General features: G+C 36.2%; 1 protein-coding gene across 1 annotated transcript in view; it reads left to right on the forward strand.

The window, feature by feature from the left end:
- Positions 1-25,248, forward strand: part of MALRD1 (MAM and LDL receptor class A domain containing 1) — a 286,614-nt gene that overhangs the window by 145,629 nt on the left and 115,737 nt on the right. Inside the window, exon 28 of the mRNA XM_087760128.1 lies at positions 2,478-2,635. Within this exon, the coding sequence (XP_087616254.1) occupies positions 2,478-2,635 (158 nt within the window). The remainder of the gene's footprint in view (positions 1-2,477; positions 2,636-25,248) is intronic.

A 25,248-nucleotide genomic window follows, 5' to 3' on the forward strand; every position in this document is an offset into this window, starting at 1 on the left:
TTTACCCATAGTGACTATTCACAGTTTAATTTTAGGTAATTTTAAATAAATAAATTTAAATAAATAAGTCTCCTTTGTTAGTGGCAGTGCAGCTCCTGGTTTGTTTTGGCCAAAGCACCCAGTTATCTGTTCTTGTTCTTGCTGCAAGATCCATGTCTTCATCCTCTGCCTTTGAAGGTCCCACAGCTCAGGCAAAGATGTTACCAAAGCTGGGCTCAGCACTGATCTTAAATTGAAATATTCCACAACAGAGTTGCACAAAGACTTATATTTAGTAGTTGTTGAATGTTTACATGAACTGCTGAAAGAAAAAAAACAATAAAACCAAAGTTTGCTTGAAGATATGTAGGAATTCAGGGGCTACTGAAAGCTTGACAAGGTGCCTGAGGCTGAAACAGACACAAATAATCACAAAGATTACGTGCTCATACGTTTTTAAATTCTGAGGCAGTCCAGCCTGGCTGCATTTTACTGATCTCAAAGTAAGATGCAGTACAAGAGAACTGCCCTCCAATGTGTCCCTGTCTTTCATTTGCTTTTAAAATAGCCAGTTCTATTAGAGCACATATTTATGTATGTCCATGGTATATATGTTGAATCTGCCCCACATATGAATAAAATTACTGATCTAATTCTCAAGCCTGGAAATTTGCCCTATAATCTGAAACTTTAGTGGTTTTGTTGTGGTGAGTGATCAAACAGGTCAAATTCTTCATTTCTTACTCAAGAGCTGCTCTACAGTTTTGAAATTTTGTTTTCAAATAAATATATTTAGAATTAATTTCACTTTTCACAATTTTAATGTGGTCAAATTTTTAAAGGTGAAGGTGGTATCTGGCCATGTTGTTAGAACTGATAGCACTTAATAATTGTGTTCATCATGAGAGAACAAAAACAAAATTCAGCTCAGCTGTTAAAATTCGTCATATGTGGTAGAGAATACTGCAGTATTCAGTGATCAGTCCTTCTACAAAGATGAATTTCAGTACTTCAAAACCACAGCTCTTGAGCTTACATCTAGCAATTTCTTAATTCTGACTCCACTATTAGCACCTCTGTTTTCAACATTAAAATGTTGAAAATTTGCTTATGACTAGAATTATATCATTCTGGTTGGAATTAAGTAATTTGTCCTGTTATCTCCTAGTCAAGCTTGACTAGCTGTGATTAGTCCACTGTCCCACAGTCCTGGTCCCAGTCATTCAGATCAAGGGGCCTTTCAGCGTCCCTTGTCTGCCACCTCAGTCAGTCAAGTTTCCTTCCAAAGAAGACTGTGAATGTTTTTTGGGTTATGTTGCTTTGGTTTGGTTTCCTCCAAACAGAAGTCATTTGCTTAATATTAAACAGACGTTAACAAACGTCAACATGCCCAGCATTCAACCCAGTCTAGCCACAACTTCCTAGCAGACACTGATGCCATGATATGGCATGCTTTTGATATCTCGTAGTGTTTATGCACATGGCTTTTTTAACACACAAAATAGCAGATGTAGAAAAAATAAGTTCATTTGCATTTTCTAGTTATATATATAGATATATATTTAAATATTATCATGAATATGTCGCTACACTTGTTAAATATATACTTGACCTCAGGGAAAAACCAAATTTCTCATCCCATAATATTATGGCAAACAACTATGCTTGTAAATTAGACAGAGAAGTGTCAAAGTGAGAATGAATCCATTTTACTGCATCTCTATTGAAGCAATTTTTTTTTCTCTAGTTCATATACAAACTTTAGTAGATGTGCAATTATAATTTAACAGTGTGTTATTTATACTACATTTATGTTGATATGGACTACACATTTGTTTTTTGTACAAAGGAAAAAATTGAATTTGAAAACTTGCAGAATTTGTTACACTTCTGATTAAAAATAAAAGTGGAAAACTCAAGGACCATATCAGTGTTGGAAAATATTAACTGTAGGCATCTATTTTTGCAATTTCCTCTGACTAAATAATTTAAATGTAAGTTAATATTCATACATTAAAGAGTACAGATGGCCAAAGGTAATATGAATCATTAGGGATACCTAATGATTTATAAATGTATGAAGGTTTTTTGCCTGTTTTACAAGTTTTTGTATAGTGTGAGTTGCTTTTTTGAAGGTTATCTTTCAGAAAACTTCACTGTAAAATTTATCATGGTGTGGCCATTGTATGATGTACTGTCAAAATAGCAACTAATGCTGTTGGGCAAGGATGTGTAATCAGAGTAGCTGTGAACCATGGAAGTATTCTCACGCTTCTACAGAGGCCCATCCAAATCTTAAGCTGCTCCCAGTTTATTCCTGATATAACAAGTATGCAAGCAATGTGATCTGGTATTTTTTTACCCTAAGCTGATGTTCACTAGTATAGGACCTATATGGGAAGTATACTTCATATGTCCCCGCATTTACTTTGCTGAGTTTTGGAGTCTAATTTGAAAGTCCAAAACAATTTTTCAGTAATACATCATTTAATTTTCAGGACAATTCCTGTATCTTGAGGCCAATGCAATAGGCCTAAAAAATGAAAAAGCCCATGTGAAGAGTTCCAGATGGAAAGAATCAAGTGGGACTTGTGTGATGAGCTTCTGGTACTTCAGGTCATCAAAAGCCATGGGACATATTCAGGTTATGATTAAGGTAATAAAAAAACTTTTTTCTTTTGAATATTTGATATATGTAAGGGTATACGTGTTCCAGTAAAGTGCTTCGACACTGATATTCTGTTGTTTGGCTTGTGGACTGGAAGAGCTCCCACACACCACCCAATTCATTCCTGGTTTTTATTATTCTAGGGTCTTAGAAATGCTTTTACCATTTCTCTTCCAAAAGAAGTTTCTCTGAAAAGTCACAGAAAATCTTTTTAAAACCACTTTCCATTTTCACTCTTCACATACAGTACCTTTCTCTTTGGTATTCTCCATGTGAGAGCTATTTTCATATTTTGCTACCATCCCTATTGGTAGCTATCAGTACACAACTCTATCATTCTAATGGAATCACATCCACCAAAAAAAAAGAATTAGCAACCTGCACAAAGTGAGAATAAAATGCAAAAATATGACTGTATTAAATTATTTATCTTTTTATGTAGACGTGTGCAGAATATATAATAAATTTTCTTCAGAAATGTCATTTTCTTCACTAAATGTGGAATGACCAAAAAATCATAAAAAAAAGAAAGAACTAGTTATTCAGTTACAAGTGAAAACTGACATGTTCCTTGAAAATTGGCTGTTCCATTTGTTGTTTGTTAAAAAGAAAAAAGATTCAATGCTTGTAAAAGCAAGTTTTAAATCATAATATGATTCTGAGTAAAATGTAGAAATTAATGATCGGTGTAGCAAAAGCATATATTTCACCTACCTGTGTATGGTATGCATTTTAATGCCATTGGGCATTTTAATGGTGTTCCAACACAATGACCAAATATACTATTTCTAGAGGTAGTAGAAACTTTTGCAAATGAGACTTTGTGTGTTTGTACTTACCTGTGTCTTTGCAGGGAGTTCTGGCTATTCAACTATAAATCATGGTGCAATTTATTTGCCACATGTCTGTTAACTTCTCTTTCTTCAATATCTCTAATAAAATCTTGGGGTAGAAATCATTTTGGTGAACTGCATTAAAATTTCTGTTTTATTTCCAATGCATATGTTGACTGCCTTAACTTTTAGTGATAAATTATATTTAGTCCTTGAAAATAAATTGCTAAAAATTGTTTCTCAAATATTCTGCATACTTTAAGAATAATTTAAAAGCCTGGAAGATAAAACACTTCAATAGTCTTTAGCATCTAAAGACACAACCTAGGCTAAGTCAGTCTGAAATATAAAAACAATGAGCCCTTTGACAGCCATTAGGAGATTTTTTCATGAATTAGTCCAAACACCTGCAAATGACAACAGGCCACTCATCAAGTAGCTGTATAGTTAATGAGAGATATTTATACAACTATTTTTCCTAGAAAAGCTCAAATCCATACAGGAGGCAAGTAGATTAAAAAAAAAATGTTGTTTGAAAATAACTTTTATTTGGTAATATATTAAAAAATAGATCCCCATACTTAAAATGAATAAGGTGAAAAAATAAACATCTATTTTAACTCAAAGTTCAAATTATGTTCTCATTGCATTACTCAAAGGTGTATTTTGTAGCACCCAAATATTATAATTATGAGCATTTTAGGATTGCTTAATTTTAATTGTAAACTAACTTGCAAACTAACTTTGGTGGAAAATAAATAGGAGCTGCATTAGGTATGTGTGAGTAGTTTGCACTGAAATTATCACTGTTGATTGTGTACAGTAATTGTCACATTAAGGATGTTGCAGCATGGACAGTTGCCTTAAAAACAGAAAAATAATTATATCTCATTTTATTACATGCAGTGAAATTAATAATACACATGCAAGTACTTCTGTTAAACAGGAGACAAAAGAAGTGAAATACAAGAAAATCAAACAAGCCACACCTCCTAAAATGAGTTTAAAACAGACATTTATTCTCTGTTGGGATATTGTCTCTGAAGGGTTCAAGTCCAGTAGTTAAAATTCTTAATTATTTTTTCTACCCTCAGGATGGACAAAAGAATTTAATTTTTTTTTCAGTTTTTTTCAAAATTGACCTGAGCAGAGTTTTACTAGATAGTTGTTCCCATTGATAAGAGCCTGTAAAGATTCTTTTCTACTGTACTTTTTAATATTTGTTTGAAATATAATGTTCAAATATATGACTTTTATGGAATTTTCTAGATCACAATCGGTAATATTTCCTTTCTCTACGTTTTGGGAATATTCATTATGTTTTCTCTTTCATTTATTCTTATTAGAGTGAGACATTTCCCTCTTCTTATTTTCACCTAATTTTACTATCCTAATAAACTTTTAAGACATTATTTTTATATTATTTTAAATCCTTGTCTCCAGTGAGCTTAAAGAGATTCCTAAAGGAAGTGTAAATAGAAGACATTTGAGTAACGACTTATTATTCTTATTCAATTTTTTTTAATGAAGGCAAGAATTCTACATGGAGGTAGGAAAAATGATTCTCATTATTGTATCCAGGATTGTTTTGCAGATAAGCCTAGTTTACCCGTTATGTTGCTTATAAGGATTCGTAAGTCAATATTATAATAGAGTTTCTATTTAGCAGTGTCTGTATGAATAAAATCTAATTAAACAACACATAGTCATGGGAAGTCATACTGAAGCTTCTCCTGTTAGTTCAAACTGCAATACCAATATATTCCCATCCAGTTTGAGTATCTCTTGATTTAAAGTTAATGTCAGTGAAAGCAGATCAGTGGATTGATTAGTTGAAAATGCAAGGAACAAGAGAAGACGCGGGAAGGAATTTACTATCTCAAGTTTGACAACTTAGAAAACTGTCTCTAGCTAAAGTCATCACATCCATTAAAAATTGAACTGTGTGTGAACACTGTACACACCAATGGCACGGTAATGAACAATATGATGAGGAAATATTGTATGGAGGCAGAATGAGGAAGACATTTATCCTCCTTCTGAATATCACAGTGGAAGAAAAATGGTAATCAAGAGTAAAAAGCCATTTTTTTTAAATCATAGTTCATAGTATGTATTGGTGTCTTCTCTTAATATTTGCATTGCTTGTCCACATTCAGGAAGCTTAAGAATATTATCTATCATACTATTAAAGTAGTATCTAAGATTATGATATAACCAATAAAACTACAGGATCATAAAAGGGATACTACAGCCAAGCATGAATTTTTATGTTAAGGTTTGCAGTTAGAGAAAACAAATTCATTTTCTAAGGGAATTTCTCTGCAGTTACTGTGGTTTTTTCTCCTCAAATTGTACTACATATTCTTCATATAAACCTCTATGTATATGGAATAATAATCCAATCAAAATGATGGGCTGTTGAACTAGTTGCAAAAATACAGTATTGTTGAAATCACCCCCCTCAACGTTTATGCAAATGAAAGATGTTGGCATTACAGCTATTTATGGAGACTGCAATATCCAACTCACCATCCATCTAAATTGAAATTACAAAGTGTATAATAGCAGTGCAAAATCTCACAGGGCAAACAGAATATTACCGGAAGAGATCTGGATGTAACTAGTCAAAACTTTGCTGCTGTAGTGAGATTTTGAGATACTTCTAATTTTCTCTGTGGCAGTTGTAAGAGAATACAATCCATTGTAGGAGATAGTCTGAAGTTGAAGTGCAGCATATTCACGATGCCTGTTTTAGTGGTGATGGTGGGGTTCCTCATCGACACTCAATATTGGTTTATTTTATGAGTCAGAAGAAACTGTTATTTTTAAACATGCTTCTAAAGAGGCAAGCAAGACTTCTTAGGTGAAAGGAATGATACATTTTATTGTTCTGCTGACCTGGACATAAGTTTCTTACTGCTGCTTAAGTTGTTTCTGTCATAAAAAAGAACCAAATCTTAGGTATCACAGGGGGAAAGGAACAACAATTGAAGGATAAAACCATTTGTTGAAGATAATTTTTGTGGGATCAATGTTAATTGCCCTGCATATAGACATCGTCATTAAAAAACATAATTTAGGATGTGATACAGCTAGAGGGGGCCTCTTTCAAGGAATTTGAAACAAGCCTCTAAAAATAAATTTGCAGATGTATAAGGGAGGTGAAACCTGCCATTAGTAACTACCTCTGCTGACTGTGACAAGGCCAATATACACAGGATCTCATTAAGAAGTTCCAGTGAACCTTACTCAGGCATTTAATTAATTCCATCCAGTTACAAATGAGCAAAGACATAATGATATTCAGAACGACTGCTTCTCAGGGCTAATACCACTATCCTATTTTCTATCCCAGCCTGGCACTATATTGCAGAATATGAGGCAGATGAAAAATGCACTTTTGGTCTCCTCCATACTGCACAGTTCTCTAGATGTGTTTCACTGAACTCATTCCCCAAAACAGAGATCTCTGGGAGGAATTTACTTTATTGACTTGTTGGCTCATAATCTCACAGAGTGATGGTGGTTACATTGCTGCTTTTTAGCATATGAGGTTTTGAAACATCTCTGGGATCTTTGCAGGTCAGACTTCTTTTGTTCTTTTTGAACTCTTTTCAGTGTTGACATTTAACAGTGAAAGTTGTGATTTAAGTGTGTCTCAAGGCAGAGTTCTTTTAAGGATCATAGAGCTGCTGTCGTGGTCTAACCCTAGCCAGCAACTAAGCACCACACAGCCTCTCACTCATTTCCCCGCCTACAGTGGGATGGGGGAGAGAATCGCAAGAGTAAAAGTGAGAAAACTGGTGGGTTGAGATAAGAACAGTTTAATAATTAAAATAAAGTAAAATAATAATAATAATAATAACAACAACAACAACCAAAAAGAATACGCAAAACAAGTGATGCACGAAGCAATTGCTCACCACCCGCTTATCGACGCCCATCCCATCCCTGAGGAGTGATCACTGTGTTCCGGCTAACTCCCCCCAGTTTATACACTGAGCATAACATCATACGGTATGGAATAGCCCTTTGGCCAGTTTGGGTCAGCTGTCCTGGCTGTGCTCCCTCCCAGCTTCTGGTGCACCTGGCAGAGCATGAGAAGCTGAAAAGTCCTTGACTAGTGTAAGCACTACTTAGCAACAACTAAAACATCAGTGTGTTATCAACATTATTCTCCTGCTAACTCCAAAACACAGAACTATGCCAGCTACTAGGAAGAAAATTAACTCTGTCCCAGCCGAAACCGGGACAGCTGCTGTTTAATGATTTTTACTGAAGCAGCAGACATCAAAATGAGGTCTTTTTAATATAGCACCTGTGAAAAAGACTTATTTTTATGAAGACAAAAGGATTTTGTCTAAATGATAGAGGTGTAACCTTGAGCTTTGAGAATTTTTATTAGTTTTTCATAGCTGTTCTTCTAAATAGGTAAATTTAGAAATTTAATTAATATATCTTTTTTTAAAAGAAAAATAAATAATGCAACACGTAACCTGGTGCCTGCTGATATCTTTTAGAAAACATATAGCATTGTTTTCTACACATAGCAGACCTGAAATCCCAAGACAGTATCTAATTTTCTCAATCAACAACTCCACTTGAAAAAAACACACTGAACTTTTCTAGGAGTTCTATTTAACCTCAGAAAATGTGGAAGACCTTTTTTTTTCCTTTTTCCTTTCTCAACTCTTTTTACACCCTAAGGCCCCTTGGTCTTCCACTGAGAAAAGTATCTTCCTTTTGTCAAATACAGACTGAACTAAAGAGATGTTATACTAGCAAAACTTCAGCAAGAACTGATGTAGCACTAGTGCTCATTGTAGAACATTAATTTGTCTCCAGTTTTATCCTTCTTTAATGCAACTTTTATTTTTAATTCACAGTTCACTTTTAGTGTCTTGGCAATGTTCTAGTTTCTCATAGTCTTTGATCTTTGCCAGGCTTGCAGTATCAAGCTGTAGTGTGCTTAAAATTACTTTGATGAATCAATAAATGGTCTTAGCAAGAAGAGTCTAATTTTTATGCTTCCAGAATTTTTTTCAGTTTCTGTCCTTCAGCTTTGAACCTACAGTAGCTTCAGAAAAAAAAAAAAAAAAAGAAAAAAAAAAGCAGTTGTGTTTCTGTATTTGCTGTAATTTATTTCACAAAAATGGAAGTATTTGATTCCAATTCATTTTATGCAAGAGTCAGACTAGGTATTTTTGAGTACCTACATTTATGACTGTAATAATCTGTATGTGTATTTGTTTGTAGGTTGATCCCATTGCATTATGCAATGGTAAATTAAATGAAAGATGAAAGGCTGCTTTAAGTAGAATTGTCTTATCATTGCATGCACTGACATCCAACATGGTGGTAGAGAACAATTATCATTTGCAGCAGAGACTAGCAGTGTCAATGTTATGGGAGCTTTGAGAGATGCCAGTTTCTTCCCACTATCTTACTTACCACGGAGACAAACCTTTCGATAACCTGGTAACTTTGTGTTGCTTGCCTATGAGAGTGTCATTGCAGCTCAGAGATGAATTGCCTGCAGACTCATGGAAACCCCATTGCCCATTCATAGGAGTTTCTTATCTAGATTTTTAGACTAAAATTCTTTTGACAGGCCTTTATGTTTAGTCACACACCTCAGGTTGTCCAGCTACCCTCAGCACTTCCCACCTTGCCTCATTCTTTTGTAACTTGTTCCTGCAACTTTTGCGAGGCCATATCTACAAAATTAAAAAACCAAGGAGCTCATATAAGGAATTTTAGTACTACTCTTAAGACTGAAGAAACCATGCTAATGTGATTTTCTGTTTGAACTAATGAAGTAATGAGAGAGGAAACTGTAGTACTACTAAAATCAGGAATTAAAAAGACCATTTGCATTAAGTCCCTGGAATGTGTGGGCGTAACTCTATGGTCTGCAGAGTATATTTGATTTTGCCTTCAGCAGGAACACTAAAAGAAGGAAATGAACACTAAAAATTACATTTCTTATCTCCCACATATCAGATTAGTTCAGGCTCTTAATCTATCCATGGTACTAATTTTTCTTTAGCTCTAGGAGCTTTAGATAACATGGAGAGCTTTCAAAGGCTAATGCAAATGAAAAAAAAAATTACCTTTATTGTAAGTGTGGATCTTATGGAACTGACAAATAGGGAAAGTTATTTAATCTTTAGCTGTAATGCTGGGCTCTAATATGGACCAGGAATAATTGGGTGTGGTCAAAATATAAGGATTTTCTTAGAAGAACTGGGGTCTTGTTTTCTAAAGAGAGTGAGGACACCAAAAAAACCCACAACCTATCAAACCACAAAAAAACACCTTGAGACTATATCTATCAAAAAATCATGTGGATGCTTTTCAGATTTTTGTAATAAATGAAAACTATAAGACCAATTTTTTTACTTAACTTTCAAAATCATAGAAGTGAAAAAAATAAAATTCATATAATCGAAAACATTCTAGTGAAAATTTTGTTTGTTGGATAGCAGTCATTGAATAAAAATACAGTGAAATATTTTAAAGTAATTTTAATTGTAACACTCACAATAACAGGAAAACAAAAGCATGGACAACAAAAGAGTGCAAATAACCTTATTTTTATTTCCTTGCAAAATCGTCTCTTTTCTATAAACCTTTTAATGTCACCACACGTTTCTCATTATAGTGATAGAGAAAAGTTTGATACCACAGGTGATATTTTGTGATTAACAATTATGAACATTTTTTTGGATTGCTCTTCTCATTGAAATGTAAGAAGAGACAGCTGTTGTGGAAAGGTCATATGAAACCACAGTGGAAACTTAGGCTAGTACAACACCATACATTTTATACAGCTAACTTCTCAGTTTGTTGAAAACTGTGTTTTGTTCTTTGAAATTACAGTGAAATGGACCAGGCACTCAATTTATATTTGGCTGAATCAATAAATCAAGGCAAAAACGCGAAGCATCTTTCAGCTTTTAAATAATTTGTTTAGGCTTTTTTTCTGTACATTTATACCATCTCATTTAGGCTGCTAAAAATACTACTTGTTCTTTTAAGTGTTGGTATGATAAAGCTACTCTGCCATTTATCCAATAAAAATCTGCATCGTATATTTAGATGTTATTTGGTCTTCGCCTCAGCTGCTCACTGTTGCCTTCCACTCCTTCTGCTGAATAGCACAACTTTGTATCTTACTATTTTCTAGTTTAATTTAGTTTGATCTGTATGGGAGAAAAGGTTCTTTAAATAAGAGTTTTTAATGTGATCCAGAAGAGGTAGTATTTAAATTTTGATACATGAACCATCTTATTAATTTCATTGATCAGCGAACAGAAGAAGAGTCTTGTTATTTATGACATGGAAATACTCATTAGATTTGAAGGATTCTGCTGTGCACAACATTATTCTGAGCATTTTGACAGTGTGATTCAGCTCAGAATTGTGTGCAATGTGAGTTCAAAGGGAGTATGTTTTCAAAAAGTTTATTAGCAGTCACAAAATGATTTAGGTGGATTTCCATACCTTTAACATGTTATATACCAGCTGTGTTCTTCAAATGTTTCTAAAAGAATAATAGTTCTCCTTTTTTTTCCATCCTGGCTGGTTTAGGTGTATATGAGCTATGGAAAGGAAGTAACAACTAATGAAAATCCTCACCTGACTCCCTAGCTGCACATTTTTAACCTTAGACTTTGCCTTAGTCAATAGTATAGTCTGTTTAAGTCAGTACATCTGGAATTTAATCTCTATACAAATTGCAGTCTCCTCCTTCCAAGTTGTACCAAGATTTGTTGTACAGAGAAATGAAATGTTTCTTTAGGTAGGATTTGAAATCTCTTGATGATAGTGATGCAGTAAGACCATTCTAAAGAGACCAGCTGTCTTGAAAAGACCAATCTTGAAGAGTCAATCTTTTCAGTTTGAAAAGAAAATTTTACTGTGTGTAGCTGAAGAACCTGAATGGTCTTTCAAATAATACCCAGAGAAGGTGTGGTCATATGAGAAAGAAAGGTACAGGAGACCACGTAGCAAGACAAACGAAGGCACATCGTGGTAAATGATACTAAAACACCTTAAAGCATACAATCTAGTTCATATTTTCTGAGTATGCCAATCTAATGGCTACAAATCTTACAGTGGTGTATATAGGATGCCATTGCTGTAGAAACTTCGTAGACTTCATCTTAAAATGTCCCTTTCCTTACAGATATGATCAGACTGAATTTCTGCTGTAGGAGGGGTGGGGAAGGTCCGTTCTTCCATAAATCCCTTAGAGTTCTCTTATTTTTGGTTGTTTTGTCACTCAGTGGTTATATTTTTCCTTTGATTTGCTTTTTTTAATGTTAGTTCACACAAAAAGATTTATATTCTTCTGATAATTAGCTCTGTGCTTATTGGCTGTAGGGAATAAATCCATTTAGAAAATGCAGACAGAACTTCTGCACTGTCTGCAACATCTAGAGAAAAACTGAAGAAGTGGAAAGGGGGAATCAAGGTTATCACAACTACTGAAACCATAAACCAGAAGTGGATTATGTAACAGATGCTGCACTGGGAAAAAATGAAAGGATAACTGAGGGACTTTCATTGAGAAGCAAAAAATTAATGTAAGAGAAAAACTGCCACTGAATTTCCTGGTCTATCTTAGTTTTATTTTTTTGACAGGTTGCAAGTTGTTACAAATTCTCTTTTACATGTTTGAAGTGTGGCTGATGCTTGTTCTCATGCTTGTTTTCAGACCTATCATTTTGCCTTTACGTAGGCAAATTATTTCTATGTTACCACAGGAAAGACATCTTAAAAAGAGATCTCTGCGCTTTCTCCAGCATGTAGATTTGTTTTCTAAGAAATATGTTAAGATCGCAGGACCTGCTGTTAAATTGCAATTTGTCCCAGCGTGCGTGGGATTCCTGTTGCTTAAGGTTATAGATGCTTCCAGTGCAGCCAGTGCAGCAGTAAACCTAGCCTCTCTTTGTTGATGGTGGGGTTTTACTCACTATGTCAAAGGGACTCTTGAGTATGATTTATCTCATTCTAAAGTAGGCACCTATAAGAGGAAAGGTGGTGATTGTTTTCCATATAGCTTCCTATAGACATGTAACTGTATATAGTAACATTCAATAAGCAATACTGGGTACATTCAGGAATGTCACTGGGTAAATATTTGAGTTCTTGATATTTCAGTAAATATTTTTGGATACTTATGTAGATATTTCATATCTATGCTGGCAATGCAAACACCAAGACCTCATGAATCTGTTTGCAAACTTTTATCTTCTACATCCCTACCATACTATACATATATTTATATGTTTATAACTTTATTTGTCCTTGAACATATAAGGTGGTGACCACTGAAGAGAGAAGTAGAGAAAGAGAGGGAATCTCACTGCAGTGTTTTAATATAATAAGATCTGTCAGTTATGAGAGCCCTCAATTTGTAGAGAATAAATTTCATAACTACAGATAAAAAAATTAAATCAGATACCTAGTTCCTTGGCATTCTCTACGAAATAAATAGTTATATCCATCAGATATTATAGAGACAGGACTTGGGCATTGCTCTTAAAGATGTCTCTTTGCTCAGGATAATTCAGTGAAGCTTAAAGGTACTTAATCGAGCTTTGACTGTATAAAGAGCTTACTGTTTTTTTCAGCCTTAGTGTTTTGGTTCCCCTGAGCCTGTCCAGTTCATCTAATATCCCAGAGGATCTGTTCTATATTTCTACAAGCCCAAAAGCTACAATCCAATTGAAAATAATATTGTAATAGAATACAAATAGGCTGTAAAAGTAAATGTCACAAAGAAAGAAGTACAGTTATATGCCAGTGAACCTCCCACTACATCAAAGTAGGGATGACACCTGACAGACAGTAATCACTCTCTTATACTTCTGAAAAAGCATAAGATACTCTTTGACAATTAGTAGGGAATATTCATGTCAATCCTTGTCCTGCAGACTTGTCACTTTGAAGAAGTGACAGATTAAATATTTAGTAAAACCTTGAAAGTTTTAGTGTCATTGTACAAGAATTAAGAATTACTATTGCTAGTCTTAAGAATTATTACTAGTCTTTTGATTTTATCGTACTGCCCTAAAAGAATATTACTTTTTTTAAAAAAAAAGTATGCTTCTTTTACAGAAGATATGTGTACTTGTTTTCCCTTTTTTTCCAAATTTTTTATTTTCGTCTCAGCATAATTCCTGTAAAGATATGTTTTCCCACTCCTTATATTCAGTTTTATATACAGAATCAAGGTGGTATTAGAAGTGAATTGCTAAATTGAAATATTGATTAAAACAAATAAAATCTCTGAAAGATTCCAGATGTTTTGTTCAGCCAAATTGGCTTTGCCTTGAGGCTTTTATTTTTCAAAGCAGCAGTAATGATAACGCTTTAATTCTTCATGAACAAATCTTCACATTTTGAGGAGCTGAGAGGACTTCCACATATACTGATTCCATGATTCCCTCCTCGTGGAACTGATTTTGTAAATGCTGTGACACTGTGAATAGAAAAATGCTTCTGACCTTAGCCACTAACTGTCAAAGTTTTAGAAAAGAAAAGTTAGTCCCACCAGCACAGCTTCTGCCTGCCCACTGTGTCACTCAAACAGTACTTTGAGCCATGTGGTTGACTAGAGTAAGGTGCTCCACTTCCAAGCACATCTTTGCCCAGGATTGGCCACATGCAGTGATAAATTTTTCCAAGATAAGACATGCCAATGAGTAAGCAAAGTTTGGTCCCACTGCCTGAAAAGTTTTAAATTCAATTAAATATTGAATAAGTATACAAACTGGTAGATACTTATCTGAGTTGAGCAATTTATCAGTCTTTCCATTTAGTTTGTATTAAACACCGATTCAGTGTGAGAACATCTAGACGAGATTCATTTTTAGGAGAGAGAGATGCATTTTCTTTCTGTTTCAGTGGCCGCAGAGAAAACTGACAAAGTCACTTTTTTGATGCAGGTCAGCAATACTTTCTGTCCTAGCTGAAAGTTTTAATCAACATTCAGTAAAGGCAATGAAAATGCCAAACAACTCTAGACCATCTGACTTATTTCAGACAGTGTACATAAATAGATGGGCACAGACATACACGGAAAGAAAGGTGCTTCACCACCCTCCTAAAAGACATCCTGAACAAATACACATTGGCAATATCTGGTGTGATCTGTGGTCCTAAGATGCAAGTTTTGCCCATGTCCCAGTTTTACCACGGCTGGTCGTGTGCATAGACTTTCCAAGGCACGCAGGGGCTTGTGCCTAGCCAGCTCCCTCCCCAGTGGGTGCTCTGAGGTCAGGATGCAACATGGATGTCACCACTGGTTCTGGAGTTATTAGGGGCATGCACATCCTATTTGGACAACAAGTTTGTATTCCTTCTCTCATTCCATAACCCAGCTGCTAAAGGAGAACGTTAATGGGGGGAAAAAAAAAGAAAAGAAAAAATAAAAATTATGATCTAAAGTATGGTTCTTAAAGGACACAAAGTGGTAAGAATTATCAACACTATTTTGAAATTCCTTGATTTTACACTTAAGATGTGTAGACGATGAGTTAAAGAATTAAAGCTCCGTAATAAAAAACTGTGATTTTGTCCCTCACATCTTCAAATATGGTATTCAGAGTATTCTCTATAGGAGGAAGAACATGGCAGATTTGAGGTTATCTCATTTCTGCAAATGTCTTTTTATGATCTTTATGATTCATAAACTGTTTTGTTACATCTCTTACTGTATATATTCTGCATTTGTTTAGGCAGTCAGTATAAGTAAAGGTTTACTTTACTTTATCTTATATCCAAGGAATCTAGTATTGCACAATGTTTAGCACACTGTCCTTATGTTTGGCACTATGGAGGGTTGTAACAGTTGTCCAGAGTCTTCCTAGAGTTTTTGTAATTGTGATTATTTCTCTTTCAACTTTGGTTTTCCAGAGAATTAATGTTGCCTCAACTCTAAGATGGGAACAATCTGAGGAGACCTGTAAAATATGATTAAAACAAAGGTGTGACAAGGTTTGAGACAAAATAGAACTAAGTTGCTTGAAATGCTAATGGTCTTATAAAATGGCTTTCATGCTTATTGTTACTTGGTCTTAGTGGTAGAACTGAAGGAAAAAAAAAATTCCAAGCAATCACTATTGTATCCCTTAAGCTACCTAAAAATCAAAATCAAACGAAGGCGGATTATGCTAGGAAATGAAGAAGGTATTTTTGCATTTGAGGAGAAAGGAGGGCTGGGAGGGCTAGGAAATGAAGACAGGATGAAGTAGGACAAGGTACCTAATGAATCATCTTTTACAAAGAGGAGTTGTTTTATTTTTCTGTTCTGATCGGTAAGGATAACATACAGAATGAAGATGTATTTTAAGAGCGTAAGCACATAAAAGTATATTTGGTGGAAAGAGTATCACGGGAATGTAGAAAGATGCAAACAAGAAACAGAAGAGTTTGCTTGGTTATAAATGAAAGCTGGCTATAATGAAATCTAGTAGATTTAATAGTTGTGACAGGGTAAATCAAAGTTTTAAGAAGGTGATGCTCACAGAATAATTCAAAGAAAATCAATAAATTATTCTTGCCTTCTCAGTATAGATTTCTTTTCCAAAGTAAGAGTTTTTAAAGTATAACTTCATCTTTTAAAATATAACTTCATCTTTGCTAATGAGCAACTTGTTTGTCATTCCTTGAAATGCCTACCTGCTTGAAACAAAATCCTGTCTCCAGATGAATTACCAGTTGCTTTTTATCAAAGTGTTTTTGAAACTGCCTTTTCTCAACTCAGCACTTAGAGCAATTAAGAACCAAGAGTCTTACCATTTAGCTCCTAGAAATATTGCAAGTGCTGGCACTCACGACAGAGTGAGCTGTTAATGCCTTCTGATGCTCTGAAGCAACTCACTATGAGATTCTGGAATTCCCAAACTGGTGCATTTTAAAAAAGGATTTTCAACAGTTGTATAAGTTTATTTATCGAATTTGTTTATTAGAATGCATGTTCCTTGCTGAAATGCATATTCCTTTATTACAGCGATGTCAATTTCAGAAATGAAAATTGGGGGAAAGATATTTCAGAGAATGAAAATCATATTAATGCTTTGCACAAAGGAGGAAATGAAAGGGACGGATGGATGGGCTTTGTCATTAACTCTTATTATGAAAACCCACCGAGACTAATACATGCAGACTGTCTAATAAAAGGCTTGAAGGCTGAAAAATCAGTGTTTTATCTTGCTGTTTTCCTTCTTTCTATAATGCACTGTGAAAATGCAATTATGTGATTTTGTAAGTTATCCTTAAAAGTGAAGCCAATTTTTCATGCATATTAATGTACTTAGCCAGTATACATTTCGTCTGGATCAAATAATTTCTTAAAGGTACTATTTGATCAGCTTGATATTTTTTTTCAAGTGTTTTTATACAAGGCAGAGACATACTAAATAGCATTTCTGGTTCCTGTCAAAATATAACTCTGAAAAATTAGAGAGAAACTTATTTTTAATGTATTCTCTTCAGTGCTAAGAATCATGAATCTTCATTGCAGTCATTGGAACTTGAGTAAGCTCATCAGTTTCAGCGGCATATCCCTAAAGTAAAACTCACCCTGTTGCATATTCATCACTAACATTTTCCTGTCTTTTGGGACCATTACTCTGTAGATTGTTGCAGTTCTGTTATCTGCCTTTTTTATTGTTGTTTTTTCTTCTTTTTTTGCTGCCTCCATTTGCTGAATATTTCAGAATCCTGTAGCATGCATCCCTCAGTTTAGTGACGGAAAGTGTGAATTTCAAGTTTAAAATCTCTCCCTACATTGAAATTGTTTCTATTTGTCTCTCTCAGAGCTATTCTAGGTGGACTTAATAGTTTTGGAATTATATGTTTAATGCAGAGCTTCAACATTCAGATAATTAGCAGTAATTTTCTAAATGTAATGATAATCTTAACCACAAGTCTCTGTGGGTTATTTAATAGGAGAGACAAATTTTCAAAGCAGTAGCTAAGGGCAGAGTAGTAAACAACTACTGCTTTGCCCAGATTTTCCTACATGATTAACAACATGTACAGATGTTTTATTTGGTTTGTTTGCATACGCTTACCAACCTTACACTTAACGTACGGAGTATGTGTCTTTCTCTAAAATAAAGTAGCCTGTCAAAGCTGAGATGAGTTATTATAATTAGTCCTGTTATAAAGTGCCACTGAACTGTTTGTATTGAATTGTTATCAGCCTGGTGATTGACAGTGTGCCAGAGGACACACATGCTCATTCATAACTCACATCTTCATGACCTTATTGTCTGCTCTCTTTTTTCTTCACGTCACCATGAAGAAAACAGAGAAGAGACAACAGAAGAAAAAAAAAAAAAGAAAGATGAAAGGAAAGAAAAAGTGAACTTAAAATTCAAATCTTGAGTGAACAAATCTTGACTTCAGTTCATTCTTTGACTCATTTAAATAATTTTAATAATTTGATACTGTATGCGGATTTATCTGATGTAGAGGTTTTTTTGCTTGAATGAAATATAAGGTCAAACTCTGTAGGGTTAAGTTACTGTTTTCAAATAATCTAAGCAATATTCTTTTAGGAAGTTAAGTTTTAAGATAAAATCAGTGAGAAATGAAAAAAGAGACAGAATCTGTCATGTGCTTTGGAAATAACTTTAGGTGAAGAAGACACAATAATCACATCTTTTTGTTTTAAGATAAGAGATTCTGCTACACAGCATCAGTCTTCAGCTTTATTGCATTTTAATGTGCTTTTTTATTTTTTTTTTCCAAGCTACCTATGAAAGACTGAATCCAAGGAATCGAGATCTTTAAAAATAAGCAAGTATTCTGTTTACTGCAGTGTTGAGGTAGCAACAGCCCAAATCTATAAGCAAGGTGCTCAGAACCTTCTGAAAATAGGACTCACTCTCAAGCAATGAAACCTAAATAAGTAGATAGATGATATTAGAAATGTCAGAAAAGATATTCACTGTTCTGTGATTTGGAGAAATACAGCTTCACAGAAAAGGTCTTTAAAACATGGGCAAATTAAGAAAAGCTGTGATTTTTCCTCCTTCCACCTCCTGTTTCTTTGATGTACACGTAAAAGTGCAGGACTGCACTCCACTCCATGCTGAGTAAAAGGAGGAAGCAGGGAAGGAACATACCTCATCATGTGATACCTCATTTTTAAACTACTTGTTCAGCCATCAAAAGGCTTTAATGATGATACTACATCAAGGAAAGTAAAATTTCGTTAAAAACAGATTTATTGGTTAACTTCATTTGCACATCATGACAATACGCTTGATTCTAAACCAAGAAGAAATAGCCTGAAAAGTAAGTTGGCCTCCTGAAATACTCTTGTAAAACAGAGGGATTACCATGCATCAAAAGCCAGAGAAATGAGCAGTGACAGTTAAAGTCACATTATGCTCCATCTAGACTATATTTCTGTGCTTTGCACAACACATATCCTGTTTTAAAAATTCTGCATGGTTCAAACTTGCCAGGAAGATACTGTTTTCATAGAATCTTAGAATCGTTAAGGTTGGAAGAGACCTTTAAGATCACCAGGTCCGACCATTAACCTAGCACTGCCAAGTCCACTGCTAAACCATGTCCCTAAGCACCACTTCTACCCTTCTTTTAAATACCTCCAGGGATGGGGACTCAACCACTTCCCTGGGCAGCCTGTTCCAGTGCCTGACTACCCTTTCAGTGATGAAGTTTTTCCTAATATCCAATCTAAACCTCCCCTGGCACAACTTGAGGCCATTTCCTCTTGTCATATCACTTGCCACTTGGGAGAAGAGACCAACCCCCACCTTGCTACAACCTCTTTTCAGGTAGTTGTTGACAGTGATAAGGTCTCCCCTCAGTTTCCTTTTCTCCACACTAAACAACCCCAGCTCCTTCAGCCGCTCCTCATAAGACTTGCGCTCTAGACCCTTCACTAGCTTCATTGCCCTTCTCTGGACACGCTCCAGCACCTCAATGTCTTTCTTGTAGTGAGGGGCCCAAAACTGAACACAGTACCCAAGGCGCGGCCTCACCAGTGCCGAGTACAGGGGCACTATCACCTCCCGAGTCCTGCTGGCCCCACTATTTCTGATACAAGCCAGGATGCCATTGGCCTTCTTGGCCACCTGAGCACACTGCTGGCTCACATTCAGTCAGCTGTTGATCAGCATCCCCAGGTCCTTTTCCACCAGGCAGCTTTCCAGCCACTCTTCCCCAGGCCTGTAGCGCTGTATGGGGTTGTTGTGACCCAAGTGCAGGACCCAGAACTGACCCTTGTTGAACCTCATGCAGTTGGCCTCAGCCCATCGATCCATCCTGGCCAGATCCCTCTGTAGAGCCTTCGTACCTTCCAGCAACCAACACTCCTCTCCAACTTGGTGCCATCTGTAAACTTACTGAGAGTGCACTCGATCCCCTTATCCAGATTATTGATAAAGATATTAAACAGGACTGACCCCAATACTGGGCCCTGGGGAACACCACTTGTGACCAGCCGCCACGTGGATTTAACTCCATTCACCACAACTCTTTGGGCCTGGCCATCCAGCCAGTTTTTTACCCAGATAAGAGTATGCCCATCCAAGCCATGAGCAGCAAGCTTCTCCAGGAGAATGCTGTGGGAGAGAGTGTCAAAGGCTTTACTAAAGTGCAGGTAAACAACATCCACAGCCTTTCCCTTAGCCACTAAGCAGGTCACCTTGTCATAGAAGGAGATCAGGTTAGTCAAGCAGGACCCAAGTTTCATAAACCCATGCTGACTGGGCCTAATCCCCTCGTCCTGTACATGCCGCGTGAGGGCACTCAGGATGATCTGCTCCATAACCTTGCCCAGCACCGAGGTCCAGACAGACAGGCCTGTAGTTCCCCAGATCCTCCTTCCAGCCCTTCTTGTAGATGGGCATCACATTTCCTAACTTCCAGTCAACTGGGACCTCCCCGGTTAGCCAGGTCTGCTGATAAGTGATGGAAAGTGGCTTGCTGAGCACTTCTGTCAGCTTCCCCCATACCCTTGGGTGGATCCCACCCAGTCCCATAGACTTGTGTGTGTCTACGTGGTGTAGCAGGTGGCTAACCATTTCCCCTTGGATTATGGGGGCTTCATTCTGCTCCCCGTCCCTGTTTTCCAGCTCAGGGGGCTGGGTACCCCAAGAACAACTGGTCTGACTATTAAAGACTGAGGCAAAGAAGGCATTAAGTACCTCAGGCTTTTCATCATCCTTTGTCACTATGTTTCCCCTTGATTCCAATAAAGGATGGAGATTCTCCTTAGCCCTCCTTTTGTTGCTAGCATACTTATAGAAACATTTTTTATTGTCTTTTATGGCAGTAGCTAGATTAAGTTCCAGTTGGGCTTTGGCCTTTCTAATTTTCTCCTTTCTAATTTTCAAGGAATTTGAAAGCAGAGGAGTAAAGCTTTTTCCTAACAGTTTAAAAAACTGTAAAAAGAGTTTGACTTCTCTTAAAAGTCTCAAGGGTGCTGCAGAAAGAGAAGCCTTTTGATACAGTGAATCTTGAAAGTCTTTTTATGGTATTAATACTGGACAGTTAATGTTTTTTGATGAATCATTTGAAAATATTCTGTCTCTGATTAAAAAGTCCTCAAGTATATTTGGTTTGAAGAGTCCAGGAATATTTAGTAAATGTTTTTATTGCCTCCATCCATTTGGTAAGCTCAGCTTCATTTCCTGTGGCTCTGCTGAAATAAATATCAGATGCAAATGAACCAGGGAACTATTTTGAACCCTGCTCGGAACATGAATATAAGGAGAGGTGCAGATCAAGAACAAAGTCTGGGTTTCATTGCTATTTCACTGCAGATGTAACAAAGCAGATTGCCTCATAGCGAAACCTTTATAATTCCATCTGAAATACTCAGTGTATTCCTCTGACAGAGAGTGTATTCATAAGAAGTTTCTTTGCAACATCTTGTAACGGAAAATTACATACTCCTCTTGCATGCTTTGGATTCAGCTCCTAATATTGTTCTGACTGTGTTAGAAATGTAGCTTTGAGAATAATGGTGGTCTCTGCTGCGTAAGAAAAATATTAAACTCGGCCATAAAATAAAAGGAATTCTAAGACAGAAAGAAATCTTTTCCTCTCCTTTATTCTTAGTATCCCCAGCTGAATTAATGAGGATATTGAGCCCAGTAAGATATACTTTCCCCCTGAAGTTCTCAGAAGAGAGGTTATAAGCACTTTAGATCATTCTTCAGATGAAGACAAGCATGAAGAAGATTCTGAATTGCAATGTAATGAAATCATTAAGAAATAATTCCCCTCAGACTATCAGAAAGTAGGTAAAAAAATCCTCTGAATACGAATAGGAATTTTCCAATATGGCTAGGCATATAGACCTACAGATCTAAAAAGGTTATCATCTTCCTAGAAGTAATTCTGCCATTTTCTGAGAGTGTGTATTGCTCAGTGTGATGAGACAGTGGAAGACCAGAACCCACTGCTACAAGTCAATGGAAGAATATGCCTTTTAATGTTAAGTTTTCCTTAATGATGGCTCATCACCTCAGCTTGACCTTCGACTAAGTTCAACCCATAGAGGGCAGTGACATGCAATTAATAATAACTTTTCAGAGCCTTAAATGAAAACACTCTCTTTCACATCTGTTTTCAGTGGTCTTGGTATGTGTTTCTGGGAAGAAATGACATTTTGTTAGCTGATCTGTTAATAACATTGGACTTCCAGAATTTCTCGGATTGAGTTTAGGGGATTATAAAGCACAGAATTACAAAATAAGTTGTTAAAATTATGTTCTGAGGAACTTTCCAGAGGTGTTGCCCGGCAGCAGTCTGTGGACCACATGCCATGAAGAAATAAGTCCAAAGTAGAAATACACGTGATAAACAAGCAGGTGTTCTTCTGTTGTAGCCCATGGTCCACTTGTCTTGTAAAGCTTATGGGTATGACCAACAAATAATCCTCTTTAGCTGTTTTTGTCTGCAACAAGATTAGGTGATCATTAAGGCTATTGATACTGCTGTGTTCCTCTCTTCCCACTGTTTTGGGATGCAACAAATAAGCTTATTGGACCTACGATGAGGACACTTGATAAATAGGAATAAATTTCTCTCTTTTCTGCTATAGGTAGAGATATATGCTACCAGGTTAGCTTGTTTGATACCAAAATAACTTTTTGTCTGTCAGGAGCTATAACTGGGCAACATGGCTGTTTCATTTTTGATCCACAGAAACCTTTAGACTATGTTGGCTGCTATGATTGTGTTTGCATAGTGAAACTTCTGCCTGTTCTTGTGATGACGTTCTGCAATTCTTTTCCTTCTAGGAAGTTCTAGTGGTTCCCTATGTATTTGCATAAGGAAAATATTTGAGATTCCAAGAACAAGAATTATTATAATACTTGGAGTTTTTATTGATACTTCAGTGCTGTACTGTTGCCTCCTGAAATACTCATTATTTAAGTGCTAATTAAGTGTTGGGTATTGTAATGGAAATATTGATAGGTATATACACATACAAAGATGGACTTTTGAAAGGACACACTGATCCACTGGGTTTTCAAAGAAGCTATGAATGCTATAGGTCCTGGCTGAGAGTCACAGAAGTGCATCCACATCTTAACTGTTGGCAAGATTTTTTTCTAGACTTCACTTGCAAAGGAAGGAGAAATATTTCCAGAGTCCTTTTCCCAGAAGAGGGATGGAGCTCAGGAGGAAACATGGATTTGTACATTTGAATAGATAATAAATGGGCAGTGAATTCTTGTATCGTGAGTTAGACCAGCATAGGAAGGAGCTTCTTGATAATGAATAAAAGGTAAAGCTGGGACTATGGTATAGAAGACACCTTAAAATTGTTTGTTTTGGTATTATAGATAGAATTCAGCTAGAGAATGTGAAATCAGTTCATGAAGAGGCAAAATAGTCTAAAGAATGGGCTGTATAGATCACAAAGCAAGAGTTTGATGAAGGCTTTAGTAGTCCTCAACCTATAAGATGATGAGAACTTCTGAATTTTAACTTATGATGTTCTTTGAGATGTTATGCAGAAAGAGTTTACAAAATATTAATATAGACCGCATAAGAAATTAGAAGGATTTTAGCACTCATAAAATTACAAACTTGAGTGGCATGCAGATTGTGGGGCTGTTCACAATTCATAAAAAGGAAACATAAGGAAGAAAGAAAGATTAAGTTATTTTAACCACATTTCCCCTCAACTGAGGGAGACATCCACAGAAAGATATTGAAGAGAGAGTATGAGATTTTAGTCTGAACAGAAGAAAATCTGGTGGTTGTCATGTGTTAGCAGTGATGTGTTATTGTTAGCATTTTGCTGTCAAATGAGATGTCTTGCTAAAAAAAATACTTTGACCAAGGTTTTAGGGGAAAAATATTTCGCTTGTGCTTTCTGTGTCAGTGAGATCTGAGACCCTCTCTTCTCTCCTTTTTCAAAGATTTGCATATATGTAGTAGACAAAAATTATAATCGTCTCATAGTTCAGAACTGCAATTTAGCCTTTTGTTTGAAAAGAACGGGGTTTTTCCTTTCACACACGCTGGTTTCTGGATGCTATTTTTTCACGTTACTTTGGAATACCGTCTTTCGCTGAGGATGGTAGGCTGGTGATTTAAGTGAAGCAAGAATCTTGTCTATCACTCTGCTTAGCTGGAGTAGAAATGTGGGCAATAAGAGGATGCAAATGGGAAACTGGATGATGACATTGCTTTAAGAATGTAAGGTAGAGTTTGAGGTGAACACATCTGAACTGGAAGGAAGGCTAAGGCAAATGTAATGAGACATAATGAAGATAATAATGTGGCTTTGATACAAAAGTGTTGGTGTAAGGAAAAGAGAGACTGGGATTACGTGCAAGTAACTGTAGCAAAGAAGGATATGTGGAGCCTAGGGTATGAGGCTTACAATGCAGAAGAGGGCTGCATATTGGGGGGTTTTTTTGGTAAAGGATCACATGCAGCTAGACTCCTACAGAGTAACTGGAAAATGGCATTTCCACCCTGACCAACAGCCAGCATAATCAACCTACAGACACACAGGCAGCAGTGATACTATCCACCAAAGCCACAGATCTTAACCATCTTTTATCAGTCTGTTGGAGCATAGAGTTAGACTGGGCCTTTTACCACCAGCGCAGGTTGAAGAGCAATCTAGACATTCAGTATGAATGCATCAGTAGAAGAACAGCCTCACAAAAACAGAAAGAAAGGTGACACTGTGGCCTCCAGTCTCCTCTACGCTGAGACACATTTCTTCTGATTGCTATTTCTCTCTTTTACATATCTCTCTTTTACATTAATACATGTATATGGGAGTGAAAAAGATCAAAAGGTTTCTGGATGCAATGGGCAGGTCAAAGCACAGACTCCTTTTTTTCTCCCTTAGGCCATATTTGTGTTTGTTTTAGAAGCAAACATATTCCAAAGATATGAAAGAAATGCCAAGGCACCAGACAGATTAAATGGCTGGAGAATGCAGAAAACAAAACAATAATTCATGAAATGGAATCTGCAAAGCTTATAAACGATGATCCTCTCATGCCAAGTATGTATCCAGAAGAAGTGTATAGCTTACATGCCTTAGCCAAGCCAGCTCCACTGTCTGGGCCTGGGAAGAGGAGGAGAGCCAAGCTTCCTGCTTGTCTCTCCCTTTCCCACCTCTTCCTTGGCTGTTTCATGCAGACAACGTGCAGGACTTGTGTTTTTGAAGGGCTTTTTCACTCCAGATTAGAACAGCCTTCATGCAGTTATGCAGGAGATCAGGTT

Source organism: Nipponia nippon, unplaced genomic scaffold, assembly GCF_047370975.1.
Source record: "Nipponia nippon isolate SJK-2023a ecotype South Korea unplaced genomic scaffold, ASM4737097v1 scaffold_1, whole genome shotgun sequence".
Classification (NCBI taxonomy): domain Eukaryota; kingdom Metazoa; phylum Chordata; class Aves; order Pelecaniformes; family Threskiornithidae; genus Nipponia; species Nipponia nippon.